We start from the raw sequence: 13,531 nt of genomic DNA, 5'->3' as shown, positions 1-13,531 counted from the left end.
AACCAAAGCCACTCAACGTTTAACCATCAAACCTGAACAATGGAAGCAACCCTACAGCAAAGTCTGATATACTATTACTGCTGTTTTTCCATCTATCCAGCCATAAAGATTACATTTATCATGTTGCCAACAGAGATATTGTTTCTGAAAGTGCAGCAAGCGGCGTCTGATGACCGATGACAGTTAGTTTCAGCCCACAGGCTCGTTGAGCCCTTTCCCCGAGTCGCTCAGTTCCTGTTTATTCCCACAGACACATTAAGGAGTTTTTTGGTCAGCCACCTGCTGCTCTCATTACAGTTTCAACTAAAACACTTCCTCGAGAAAGGACAATTAGAGGACTTTAGTGCTCTTCATTGTGGTGGGAAAACAAAAACAAACAGAGGTTTTTTTTTTTTTTTAAGTAAGCTAACAAAGACACAACAGTCACAGAGCCGACTGCCATGTTTGTGTGTGTGCAAAAATGTGATTATACAAGATACAGAGAATCCAGAAATACATCAAACATGGTGTTAGAGGGCAAGAAACAGGGTTAGATGATCAGAAATAATCAAGTACAATCAGAAGTACTCTAATAATAATCAAAAAGAAAAATGTGAAGAAAATAAGCTCGCTAAGATTGACTTTGAGAATGTTGTGATTAAAATGTTGGTGGCTTAAAGGTACAATATGTAGACACTAAAATATCTAAATTAATTTAAAATCTAATAAACCCACGTTATATATACTTACATTATCTCAAATATTTCCAACAGTTATCAAAGCCAGAGAAATCCTTCATTTTTTAGTTGTAACGCGACATATCTTGTCTTGCCGGCCGCCATGACAGAGTTTATCGTTGCCATGGAAACACCAGATGTTAAGTCAAAGACAGCTACATAAGGAAGCTTTACTTGCTACTGAAAGCTGCGTCTTGCTGTATGTGCTGCTGTTATAAAAACGTCATGTAAATTATACTTGGATACATCGTCGATAAACATTTTCTCTTCCTCAGGTCGGTTTCGTCCGGTCGTCTTGACTCGGAGTCAACTCGGAGTATGTTTTCATCGGGGGTGGGTGGGGGAGTAGCAGAGAGAATCACTCCAAAAATTCCCGATCAGCCTCGACGTCATCTTTTGTTGTTGTTTTGATTGAGCGCCCTCTGGTGGCAGAATGTGCATACTGCAGGTTTAAGTGCCTTCATTTGCAGTTATGACTTGATGTCGATAGGGGTATTTTCACATATCTATTAAGATTACGAGCACCCTTCTGGTTTTTTTTTTCAGGCGTATTTAAATTCCTTCACAGATAATAATTATAGAAATCCTCAGAAAAAAATCAATGAGTCAGGAAACCTCTGAAGAAGTAAATGTACTTTGGTGTAGCACAAACGTTTGAGTGCTCTTCTGTTCTGTGAATCATTTTGGTGACATCTGTGACATTTATCTTGTGACCCCTCGAGAGGCCCTGACCTACAGGTTGATAAACACTTTGAAAAAAATTCCATCCCTGTTGAGTTATAGATTCTACCTTGTTGAGTCTAAGGCTCAGTCAAATAACCAAACTGTCAAAATGTTTTGAGTTTCTGTATTTTGAATATGACCCAGGAGTAACTGCAGTCCCTCTTGATTAGTTTGTGTAGTTTCTCTGTAAAGTCCGGCTGGTATTTATACTGTTCACTAACATTGAGATTTAGAAACAGTCTCTGTTGGGTTGACCTTCACCTTGTTTTGTCATTTCTTCTACGTTAGCTAATCATTTTTTTACCCTTCTGCTCTCAGGTTGTCAAAATGTTCAATACTTTTTGAAACCAGGTGTTTTTGGAACAATAGAATCTCCTTTTTTCAATGAGCGATAGTAATGAAAAGTACTGAAGCTTTAATAAAACAGGTGCATAGAAAATGATCAAACAATCAAAATGTATTTGTAAAGCCCCCAATTCATAACAAATGTTATCTTGAGACACTTTACAAAAGAGCAGGTGTAAGGCCTTACTCATTGTTATATTATCTATACATTAACCCTAATACTAATCCATCATGAGCACTAAAGACGTTAACCCTAACCCTAACCCTAAGTTACATTGACAAGAAAAAACCTCCTTTAAGAGGCAGAAACCTCGAACAGAACCAGGCTCTTGATGAACAGACATCTGCTGAGTCTGAGTTAGGCTTTGAAAAGTTGGATAGAGGGAGATGCAGGAAAAAGAAGGAGGATACTCTAACTGTCCAAATTTCACAAATCCATAGGCCACATCTCCTTAAATGTTGCCAATGTATTTGTGCAATTCAGACATTGTGCAGGAGTTTGCTTGCAATTTTTGATTCATGAAAACAAGAAACCACCCAATACTTGGTTAGTATTAGTTATTTTTATTCTTGTTGCCATGGTATCAAACAGGTATCCATATTGTTTGATTATAAGTAATAGTCATATTGAAGTTTAAAATTCTAGTAAGTGAAAACCTTACTGCGCTCGAAGAAATACACAAACAGATAATGATAGTGCTTTGTGGAAATCTCTGCTTTCTTTATTTTTGTACCTTCAAGAAGTTAACTAAATGTGTAGGTGTACTGACCAAAGGTATTAAGGCCTAAATGCTCTTTCATGTGAAAACCTGTGTATGTGTTAATCCACATGTTCTTCTCTCTGTCCCGTCTAGTGGTGAGTCAGAACCTGGTGACGGACAATGTGTCGGTGGTGGAGGGCGAGATGGCGATCATCAGCTGTCGGGTGAAGGACAACGACGACTCGGTCATCCAGCTGCTCAACCCCAACAGACAGACCATTTACTTCAGAGACATGAGACGTGAGTAACGCACCACTTTATGACTTTCATCAACAGTCGGCGGCTGTCGAGGTGCGATCAGGGGTTCTTACTGTACGAGTGCTAACGTAGGTACTTTGTTCACACACCTTGTTTTGACTGGAGAACAAAGACGTCGACATGGAACTCAAACGCCTCTCAACCACAGGCGCACATTTAATCACACGTTTCACTTAAAGCCGGGACTAAAGCTGCTGATTTTCACCTCAGTTTGAAGAGTTTGCTCATTCATATTGCAACAATGCAGCGTGCATCGAGGGTGTACTTTGGTACAGAATGAGACGTGAACTTCACATTGCTCAATGGGGGGACTCTTGTTTGTGTGCAGTGTATTCAGGCTTTGTTTCCCACGAGTACTTTTTATATCTGGTGGGTTTTGTTTGTTTGTTTGTTTGGTGTTGTTCTGTGCCAACACCTGAACAAAGGGTCAAGGTCCATTCAACTAGAAAAATATAACAAAGTTTGAAATGTTTTGGCATAATATGCTGTGTGGTTTTCCTCTGCGCTTATTATCTCGATTTAAGTTCCACAAACTCCAAGGTTATGTTGAAAATATTTATTTTTACTATTTTGCCCACACGGCTCGACTGCAGCAGTATAACTATAAACGATTTTACGATGAAAAATCTGATTTAAAGTCGAGTTGATTTATACGCATTTTATCATACAAATAGATTTAGATTATCTCAATGTTTTGTACAAACAGGATTCTTTTATTTTGAAAAAAAAAAGGTGAAAGCAACACAAAGGGACTCCAGGAAGAATAGCTGAGCTCTAATGGGGATCCTGACAAATAAACAGATAAACAAAGGCAAGACAATAACAAGAAAACAAAACATTGTGAAAGTAAAGACAACAGGGACAACAGTCAGACAACAGGGATTAAACAAAGTAAGAAACAAAATCTAAAAAAGAAATGGAGAAAAGAAAGAGGAGAAAAAGAAAGAAGGGAAGAAAAGGTTTATGTTTGATGGTCTTCAATAAGCTGACGAGATGGGGGATGGTTGAATAAACATGTATGTGTAGGTGTAGGTGTGTTGTAGTTGTTTGAAAGGTGATTGTTGTTGAGGAGGGGTAGCGTAGCGGTTAGTGCGATGCCCAATGTACAGAGGATGTGGTCCTCCAAGCGCGCAGTCTGGGTTCGAATCCAACCTGTGGGTCCTTTCCCACATGTCATTCCCCCGCTATCTCTCTCCCCGATTTCTGACCTATCAACCAGTCCTATCTCTCAAATAAAGGCACAAAAAGCCCCAAAATAAATCTTTTTTTTTTCAAGTTTTGAAGGGATGACACCTTCTAATATGAATATGAACTTTTATGAAAGAAGAATCTTTCCCATGCTCGTCTTAAAAGACCGTTTCAGACCTTAAATCGACATTAAAGTTTGCCCTGTAACTACAATTTAAAATGCCAGCTAACCGTCCTGCAGTGCAATGGACAATTTAAATCGATGAGACAAAAAATTATATTGATATGCCATTTTTGTACCAGCAGAGGGCGCTTTCTGCTCTGTGCTTCTCTTTTTATAAATATTAATTTTGGGGCTTTTGTGCTTTTACTCAGAAACAGGACAGTGGATAGAGTCAGAAATCAGAAATAGAGAGAGAGAAAGAGAGAGAGAGAGAGAGTAATGACATGCAGGAAAGGAGCCACAGGTTGGATTTGAACCCGGATGGCTTGCTTTTGGAGGAGCCGATAGCAAGCGAAGGTGTTGAAGTGGTGAAAGCGCCGCCTTGTTTCCAAGTGGGGTGACATGATGCTGGGAAGCGGATTTTGAAACCTGTTTTTGAAAAAAAAAAAGCAAATTTGAGGGGTAATAACATAGCTGTCAGTGGAGAATGTAGGCTGAAGCTGGAAACACACACACTCCTCTGAGAGAGAGAGAAATCAGTCAGCACTGCCGGGTCTCTGTGTGATTGATAGGGCACGTGTTTAATTAGAGTCTGAAGAAGTCTGATGTGATAGGCTGACGTGGAAATCAATCCCAGTGAGGCATTTATTTATGTCAGTTCATTTTGCAAGCCGATATAAAATGATACCGACCTCTGACACATCATTTACATTTTGTAAAAATTGTAGTCAACCTGCACTCGGGAGCAAGAACCTGATAAATGAACCCAAATGTCACACACTGTGTAGTCTCAACCGAAGCATGTGAGGCGGAGCCGGCAGAAAAAGTTGTATTACATTAATTAATATTCTCGTACATTACTTGCACTTGCAGGGGAGCTGCATTAAGTTTGACCCACATGTCTGCAGCAGGATTAATGCAGCATGAGGGTTAATACAATCAGCCAAACAAGCCCAGCTTTTCAGCATGTCTGATTTAATAAAAAGCTGCCTCATATCCCTAAACATTTAATGACCTGTTGTGTTTATTCTTATCCTGCCCAATTATCATGTCACAGCTCTAATTAGCTGTGTGCAGCCGGACACTCTGTTCTTTACTCCGTCTTGGCTTCATTTTGTTTTTTAAGGCCCTGTGTGTAAAAATGTTCACCCCAGTAGATTAAACTCTGAAGCTATAAAACTGCAGCATGACACAGGAAGTCCAATATGTGTAGAGATTTGTTTTTCATAAAACCTACAGGTATATAAAGTCTTGTAGTTTGTTGTTTATCGCCCTCCTTTCCTATCTCCTAAAAACTGTTATATCCACATACCTGTATGTATACAAATTTATTTTTCATGCTTTTTGTTGTTTGATTGCTATATTGAGTGTCTGATGTCCATCGGGGTTCGTGTTTAATTGATTGGATTTCTGTATCCTACTCATGACTGAAGAAACATTTCTTCATTCTTGTAATCAGGATAGGATAGAATTCGGGCGATGTAGCAACACAGACAAGTAAGGTCAAAATACAAAATACACATTAAATAGAATAGATTAGATAAGATAAATAGAAATGGGGGTATATACAAGTACAAAATGAATGAATGATGAATTAAACTGCAGGGAATTGAGACAGTATGTGCAGAGAATGGCAAGATAAAGTGACAAGTGATGAATCCTGTGTTTTCTAAAGAACATAGATCCATTTTTCTACATGCAGCGTTCTTTATCTCAGGATGCTACTGTGATTGCGGTAGCATAAACTCGCCAGCCGAATCGATGTCAATAATCCTTTGTCTTATGTAGTCAACGCTGTCGCACAAAGTAACGAGTAGCGGCTGCTTCGTAATGTCTGTAATTTTAACTGCGTTGTAGAATTTGAAAAGTAAATAAATACTCTACTTATCGCAAATAGTAACTCCCAACACTGTTCATAGCTAACCAAAGACTCCTCACAGGAGTATACATGTATGTATGTATGTACTCTACTTTTCTCCCTTTGAATAGATAATAGAACACATGCAGCACATTCACCATAATGAGCTTCATCTCTCTCTCAGATGTTCTGACATACATGAAGCTGTTGTGCCTCTATACATCTTTAATATGTTTATACATTTTTCTTGAATAGACTTCAGACATTGACATAAACACATACCGCACATGAACTCACCACTTACTTATTTCTACATTTCGATCCCCCGAGAGAGACTCTGCCTGCTGTGAGGTGAATGTCAGGCCCCCCCCCCCCCCCCCCCAGACATGTTCCCCGCCTCACAAACATATACCTTCTACATACGGTACGAGGGCACACTTAAAGAAATAAGCCCCGCATGTGTATGCTAAACAGAGCTCGGTGTTTATCTGCTGTTGTGCCAACTCCCACACGCTGGCTGTCAAGGGCGAGATGTTTTTTTTCTTTGACGGAGGTCTCCTTGATCTCCTGTGACACCTCACAGGCAATTCGCCGCAGCTGCCCTGCTTCATTATGACACGAACTCCACCAGGTAGCCTCAGAACAACATTGGCCTCTTTAAACTATCACGTTTGACATCTATGTCTGAATCCACTCTGGTGGATTATGTGAGATGAAGGACTAGAGAGGCTGAAGACATGAGGAGGTGATTGGGCTGAAGTTATGTCCGAAGAGTAACTTAACTACTGTCACTCTGGACATCCAACAAAAGTTGTTCTGTGGCATTGTTTAAAGAGATACTTCACCCGTTGAAACATGAATCTGTATTGACATTGGGTCATATATGTAGAAATGTGAAATGAATTTTGAAGTTGGAGCCTTCTTGGCCGAGAAAAGGCAGAAAGTGTCTTTTTGGCTCATGTGGATGAAAGACACCAAATCCCAGAATGCACAGCACCGCAGGCCACTCCCACTAAGGTCCTCTATTTCAGAATCAGAATCAGAAATATGTCAAAAATCGTCATTTTGCGTCACTGGAAGCTCCTTTTAAGATTTAGAAACACAAAGATTTCCCATCTCGGGAAAATAAGGGCGGGATGCACGACCATTCAAAAATACTACCAGGTTTCTAATGATACAAAGATTAATGCAAATGGGTGAAGTATCCCTTTAAGAAGGGCAATACCCTAAAGTGTAGCCAACTTTAAGAAAACAGATAGCATAAAAGAAAACATTTTATTTTCCAATCTGGGTTGTTGCAACGTATTTCCTTAAATCCTCCCTGCCTGCTTAAAAAAAACAAAAAAACACATTCAAAACTCCTTTGCTCACAACTGTTGTAAATTGGAGTTGTAGTGCTTGTAATGAAGTGCTCACTTATTCCCAGAGCCAAAACTGGGATAAGTGCTAATTCCATATTAAGCAGCCATTTAAGCAGACCTTGAGGAAGCATCTCCACAGCCACCGGAGAGACTATACAACAAGCTGACTAATACTCTGTTTTTTTAAAGTTGGCCGAGTTATCCTGTAACTTCTTACTTTGCTGCTGTTTGTCTCAGCGTTTAATGACCTTCAGTCCCTCGCGTTGCCTTGAATAAACAGCACTGTATGTTCCACAGATGTTCCAGCAGAGAAAAAATAAGTTCGATCCTGCTGGGTCGCCATGTTCACCCCACACTAAGAAGCAGCAGTGTACTGCTGTGACAAGACAAACATACGACGCTTCAGTAGGTTGTTGTTGACGCTATTGTTACTGGCAGAGTCTGCACAGATGGCGATGTTTCCATTGCACAATGACCTGTTTAATATGTGAATACGGTTGTTCTCTCAGAGTCAGAAAGAAGTAAATATACATCTGCTGTGTTTAAGCAAAGCTCTCAAGCTACCATATGTTTTACAGATTTGTCCTTAACCACAGCAACTGTTTGTCAGATTCCCACTTTTAGTTTTTTTCTGAATTAATTGTGAGTTATAAAACAGTTGATATATATGACAATCCATTCTTCCATCCTTTAGGTGACTGTCAATGAATATTTATGAAATTGCATTTTAATGTCATTTAGCAAAAAAAAACTACAACCTTGTAGGCTTGTTTGTAGACTCTTAAACTGTGGCTGATAAAACATGTGTTGTTATTTTCACAACTTACTGTGTCAAACGAGGGATGAAGCAAGCAAGCTAATTTGGATACCTTTAATCATGCTTGTGATTCGTTCGCCTTCATCAAATGAAAGATATTAGAGCCCACCCACTGAGACAGAAGATGTGATTGGTCCATTTTACCATCATTTGAAATTCTTCTCTCTTTGACTTAGAGGCTCTCTGTAAATTCATAGCGGGATCACCAATAACAGAGCTGGAGCTGTAGCATTGTTCTGCCTAGCGACAGCAGTGAGGGAAAATTCTGATAGGGTGACAAATTGGCCCTTTTTTCATTTAACCCTATACATGCCAACCAAATAAAACCGAACATGTTTAAGGGATTTATTTTACATTAAATGTTTTTTGTTTTTTTTTATGTGTTGGTTGTCAAATTATCAATTTATGAAATAAAATTTGGACCTGTAACTTTTTGAATAAAATCATACTCAGTCTTCTCTGAGGGCCTAGAGGGCCCTGATGGTTCCCCTCTGGTTTATAGCATTATCAAACATCTTGAAATCTGAACTACCTCTTAAAATTAGAAAAAAGGTTGACATAATATCCACTATTTCATTTTCGAATATCTTGTGTCACATCTTGTCCGTTTCCTTCACATGTGTTAAATGTTTGGCCTTGCAGCATGAATAGGTTGATGAACAAAGACACAGGAACATCATGTGACACTGCAGACTTCATTCTGGAGGCTTTAAGTAGATCTCTTCTGATTTCTGAAGTTAAAAAAAAAGTTTAAAAAAAATTGAGCACAGCTTTGTCGAAGTCGAAGGCCTGGTTTACACCTTGGGCTGCCTCATCCTCCTAATTCTTTTTAATACACTTTACTATTGACATGAGGAAAAATAGAAATACATGTTGTATTTGTTGGGTTGTTTAAAACGACTAAGAGGGGCGTTCAGGCACTTAAACACAGACACTGTCCTGGCGAGGAGGAGATGCAGCTTCCGGTGCCGTGGGTGATCCATCCACTGAAGGCTGGTGAGCTTCAGGGTAAAAGTTTATATGAAAACATATAAATGAAGAAGCTTTGAGAAAGAAACATTTTTATATGTTCCAAGATGAAGGACACAATTTGACTGATCAAGGACTTTAGCCAATTTTCTTTATTAAACTGAAAGTATGAGTGAAATATGTCTTCTCAGCCCAATCCCACCTGAGAATACCACATAGTGGTGCAGTAAACTGTCATGTCATGCGTCATTCAAAGCGTGAAGCAGGTTTTTTTTTAGCTCCATCTGGGTCTAAAGTGATCTATCTTCATGCATGACCCCTATCTATAACAAGAAGTTACTTGTTCTCAGATTCTCACTTGAAAAGGGTCGATGCTGTTTAGCATCAAGTCGAAACAGCGGGAGGGAGTCCAACTGGAACATGCCGGCTGAGATGAAGAAGTCATTAAATTCACTCTTGGTTTTGAATATTTTTTTCAAAACCAGCTCTTCATCATGTGGAAAGGTATTTGAGAGAGAATCATTTTGTTGGACTGATCACCCGGGTGCAAGACCCTCTAAGATATAGAGCCCTGATAGAACACTATCTTATGATTGTAGAGTTGGCCATCAGTTTTCTTCTTAGACATTCAGACAAAGAGAACATTTAGAAGGCTTTGAAGCAAAGACCCTCTGTGATAAAAGTGGGTCCAGAAGAGAAGCTAATGCTAAACAGCAATCCTTCAAGTGACCACCAGGGGGGCAACTGCAATGGTTGCAAAATAATTATTATAATTGTATGGAAGCAAATAAAAATGTTAGCCTATTTAAATATTTTCCTGATGAGGCCCTGGATGCAAAGGCCCTGGATGTCCCATTAACACTCATATTAAAATGGCCATTTTATCAGAAAAGGTGGTTTGCCTGCGTATCAACAATAATCTTCAAGACGTTTAAATGAATTAAAAACGTTTTTAAAAAAGGGCCGAATGTCTTCTTTAGAGCCAAACTCGTTGAATCAAACAGAGCATGTGATTGACACTGCCATGATGTGAACATGACTCTTGGAAGATTTTCACAACGATGCTTGATGTTAACGATCACTACAAGGAGCATGGTTGGTCGTGACCAACTTGGCCGTTAAGAAAAACACCTGTGAGTTTTAATGACGGCTAAACCTTTGAATGTTGTTGCCATACTTTTGGATTGCACTGCTGTATATGGAGCACGGTGAATCTGCAGCCTGGACTTCACCCTGAGTGGGGAGGAGGCTGGTTGTAAGAATGTAATTACCCTCGCCCCACCCCGTCTCACCCACTCTGACACCCAATAATAAAACTTTGATGTGCTCCTCTCAAAAAGTAGCGGCAGCCACTAATCACAATTGATTGCAGCCACTTAGGCGAGGCGCACTCATCATCTCCAGCTCTCTCTCTGGATGGTAGTCATCCTCTGCTGACGCTAGAGAGAACGAGAAAAAAGAAACATTCAAATGAAATGCAGAGAAAGAATGAAGATGAGACAAAGAGAGAAAGAAAGAAAAAAGCGAGATGAATTAAGTGGTGCAGTTAGGAGAGGTGAAAAGAGGGATGAAGAGCCATCAGGGAATATTCTGATCCCAATTCTCTTATGTTTGGTTTTCATCTGTATTTTCAACACAGGACTCTTTGCATCTTAATTTAGCTTCACTTTGTGCTATATTTGAATGGTGACATCATGGCGGCTTAATGTATGATAACTTGTGTTTGCACAGCCTTTTTCTCTGAGGACCATAACCAGAAATAAGTTATTTTTCTCATTAGAATTTAACATTTCAATAAAGAAATCAGGTAACCATGTCTAGACAGAACTGAGGGAGTAACAGCCTGTCCTGACAGCACGCGACACGAGCTAGCATCAGCCATCTATTGCTTGCTATAGGAGTGTCCTATCCGCGACGGTTTTTTTACCCCGACGCCCCGTTTCTATATTCCTCTCTGTCTCTCCCATAGACGGACGAAGAACGAGGAAGGAGGGTGCTCTACACGGCACTGACACTCGCTTTTCTCACTCAACAGAGCTTGTTAGCTTGTTGTACAAAGGGGAGATAACAGTGTATAAATAATACTCACATCTGGGATTGAAATGTTGAGCTTTGACTTGTGTCAACAACACCGGAGAAAAACTTTTATTTCACCGCGAGCCGTTTATTGTGTTGTGATCTGAGTGAACAGCTCCTAAATACAAAGCACCACACTTCAGTTTGTCCACCTTCAATACAAAAGCACTAGATTGTCTTTTTTGCAAGGGGAAACTGAAATTAACCGAGCAAGTGTGTGCTGGACATAAGAGAGAGCTTTAAATGTGAGAATAAATTGTAGTAATTTTTTTGCAATAAGAGCTCAAATGCTTAAATAAAGGGGTGTTGGGGTTCAAGTTTTCAAAGCCATTCATCATAAAATCACACACATCAACTAACTTTTAACTTTTTCCCTAAATAGTGACCTCTTTCTCGTCATGCAAATTTTTGAGTGATTCCAATTACCTGATCCTCTTTTTCCTCTATCTGGATGTCAAAGAGTCCTTGGGCTGAGGCACTACACCTCACATTGTCCGCTACGAGCAGGTGTATGGCAGCTGTGTGTGAGTCTGCGTGGGTGCGTGAGAGGGTTTTGGAAAGCACTTTGTCCAGCTCTACTTGAAAAGTGATACCTATATTCAGTCCTTTTAGTATTTAAAACTGTGAGTGCTGACAAGTAGGATGAGATGAGACTGGTGATTCTAGGCCGACAGGTTTGAATGGAGACGTTCTGGGACATGCAAGTGTATCTTGAAAAAAATCTGAGCATATTTTGTGTCTGTTAAAACACATGTTTGTTGCTGTAATACCTTCTGTCCATACTAGCGGGGGAGCTGTACCTGTGTAGATTCTCCACATTGTAAAATAGGGATGACAAAATCTACATTTTAGCAAGAAAAAAAAAAACACACAAAAGCTTTTATATGAAGGTTCACGACTCCGAGTTAGCCCAATCACAGACTGTGATGCCACATTGTTTTGCTGAAGCCACAGACCTTCATGCAAAGATGAACTAACAGCATAACTTTTGGAGATATCTGCTTGATTTGGCCCGGCTTGCTGAAATCTTAACACGTGTTTTCAGCAATGTGTCAATTTGCCGGTAAGTTTACCGCACTACTGTTACCCTCTTTATTACTCTTGGACTCAATGTTTAGACTTAACCGTTTTTTCATATCCATTTTTTTCCAGTTATCTCCCACTTGTAATGGGGATAAAAAAAATGTATCGATCAATCTGGCAATATATCGTGATTCTAACTCGTGATGCAGTTATTGGGTTGATTTACTCAGGAGCGATTGCATGAAGCTTATGTGGACAGAGAAAAGTGCTGCACGTCCGTCCTGTCTCTATGTCGGCAGTCTGTTGACAACTGGTCGCTGTATGGCTGACACTGCTCCGTAAATTTTTACTGCATGTTTTATATTTTTGATTGTTTATTTCCCGATCAGACACAGAGCAAAGAGGATGTGGGTACAAGACACGATCCCTAGGCGGCAAAGCTACGGGGAATATCAAACATTTGCAAGAGCGCCGGTGACTCAACAGCTTTCAGCGCCTTTCTGAAAAGTTAAAAGATTTTTAACTTGAGCGCTCGGAGCAGCCGCACAAAAAAGTCTGGACGCTCTGAGAAAAGATGCTGGGTGCTGCACTTTTTCTCTGAATGCAAATGTTCTCTCCTTATTGTTAACTATTGGATAATGATGCTGGAGCTCAGAATAAACGCTAGGTGACACGGGCCTAAAGCTAATATACTGTACTGCTGTATTCAGTATGACCAGTTACACCCCTCATCAGGACTCAAACAGAAAGTAAAAGTTGGATATTCACCTCCTTGTACTTCTTCTCTAAGTCTCCTTGGATGTACTTCAGGGCAGCTTATCACTATATTTAAATTAGCTCCATCAAACATCAGCTGTAAAAACGGACAGATCTGATAATTTACAGCCTTTCAGAGTTTAGATAGAGCTTTCTTTTTATCCCAGACACATGACTATCAATTACCTTTGTCAGACATCTGCGATGTCCTTCTTTATGCCATCAGATATAACAGAATAAGAGAAGAAGAAGCGGGCAAAAAGAGCATGAAGCTAAAGGTCGACCTCTTTCTTGAGCCAAACACACAAAGAGGACTGAAATATAACAATTACAAAGACGTCTGCAGTGTTACCCAGCTCACCTTCCCTTCTCTTTGCCAGGACTGACACTTTGTTGTGAGACGCACCGCTGTGTTCAACCCCGCTGTGTGAACCATCCTGTTGTCCATCCTCTGTCCTTGTATATCTGAGCTACAGTATTTTTGAGTTAATCTTCAGCTTGGAGAGCTTCGTCCTTG

At 39.9% G+C, this 13,531-nt stretch overlaps 1 protein-coding gene across 6 annotated transcripts in view; it reads left to right on the top strand.

Moving 5' to 3' along the window:
• cadm1a (cell adhesion molecule 1a) overlaps nt 1-13,531 on the top strand; it is a 407,268-nt gene that overhangs the window by 309,736 nt on the left and 84,001 nt on the right. For all 6 annotated transcript variants that reach the window (XR_010668654.1, XR_010668653.1, XR_010668652.1 and 3 more), the window contains one exon: nt 2,639-2,785. Coding sequence is in view for 1 of the 6 variants with exons in the window: in XM_065962782.1 (XP_065818854.1) it covers nt 2,639-2,785 (147 nt within the window). In the remaining 5 variants the exon portion in view is untranslated. The remainder of the gene's footprint in view (nt 1-2,638; nt 2,786-13,531) is intronic.

This window comes from Labrus bergylta, chromosome 14 (assembly GCF_963930695.1).
Source record: "Labrus bergylta chromosome 14, fLabBer1.1, whole genome shotgun sequence".
NCBI classification, from domain to species: Eukaryota; Metazoa; Chordata; class Actinopteri; order Labriformes; family Labridae; genus Labrus; species Labrus bergylta.
This window is presented reverse-complemented; position numbering and strand designations above follow the sequence as displayed.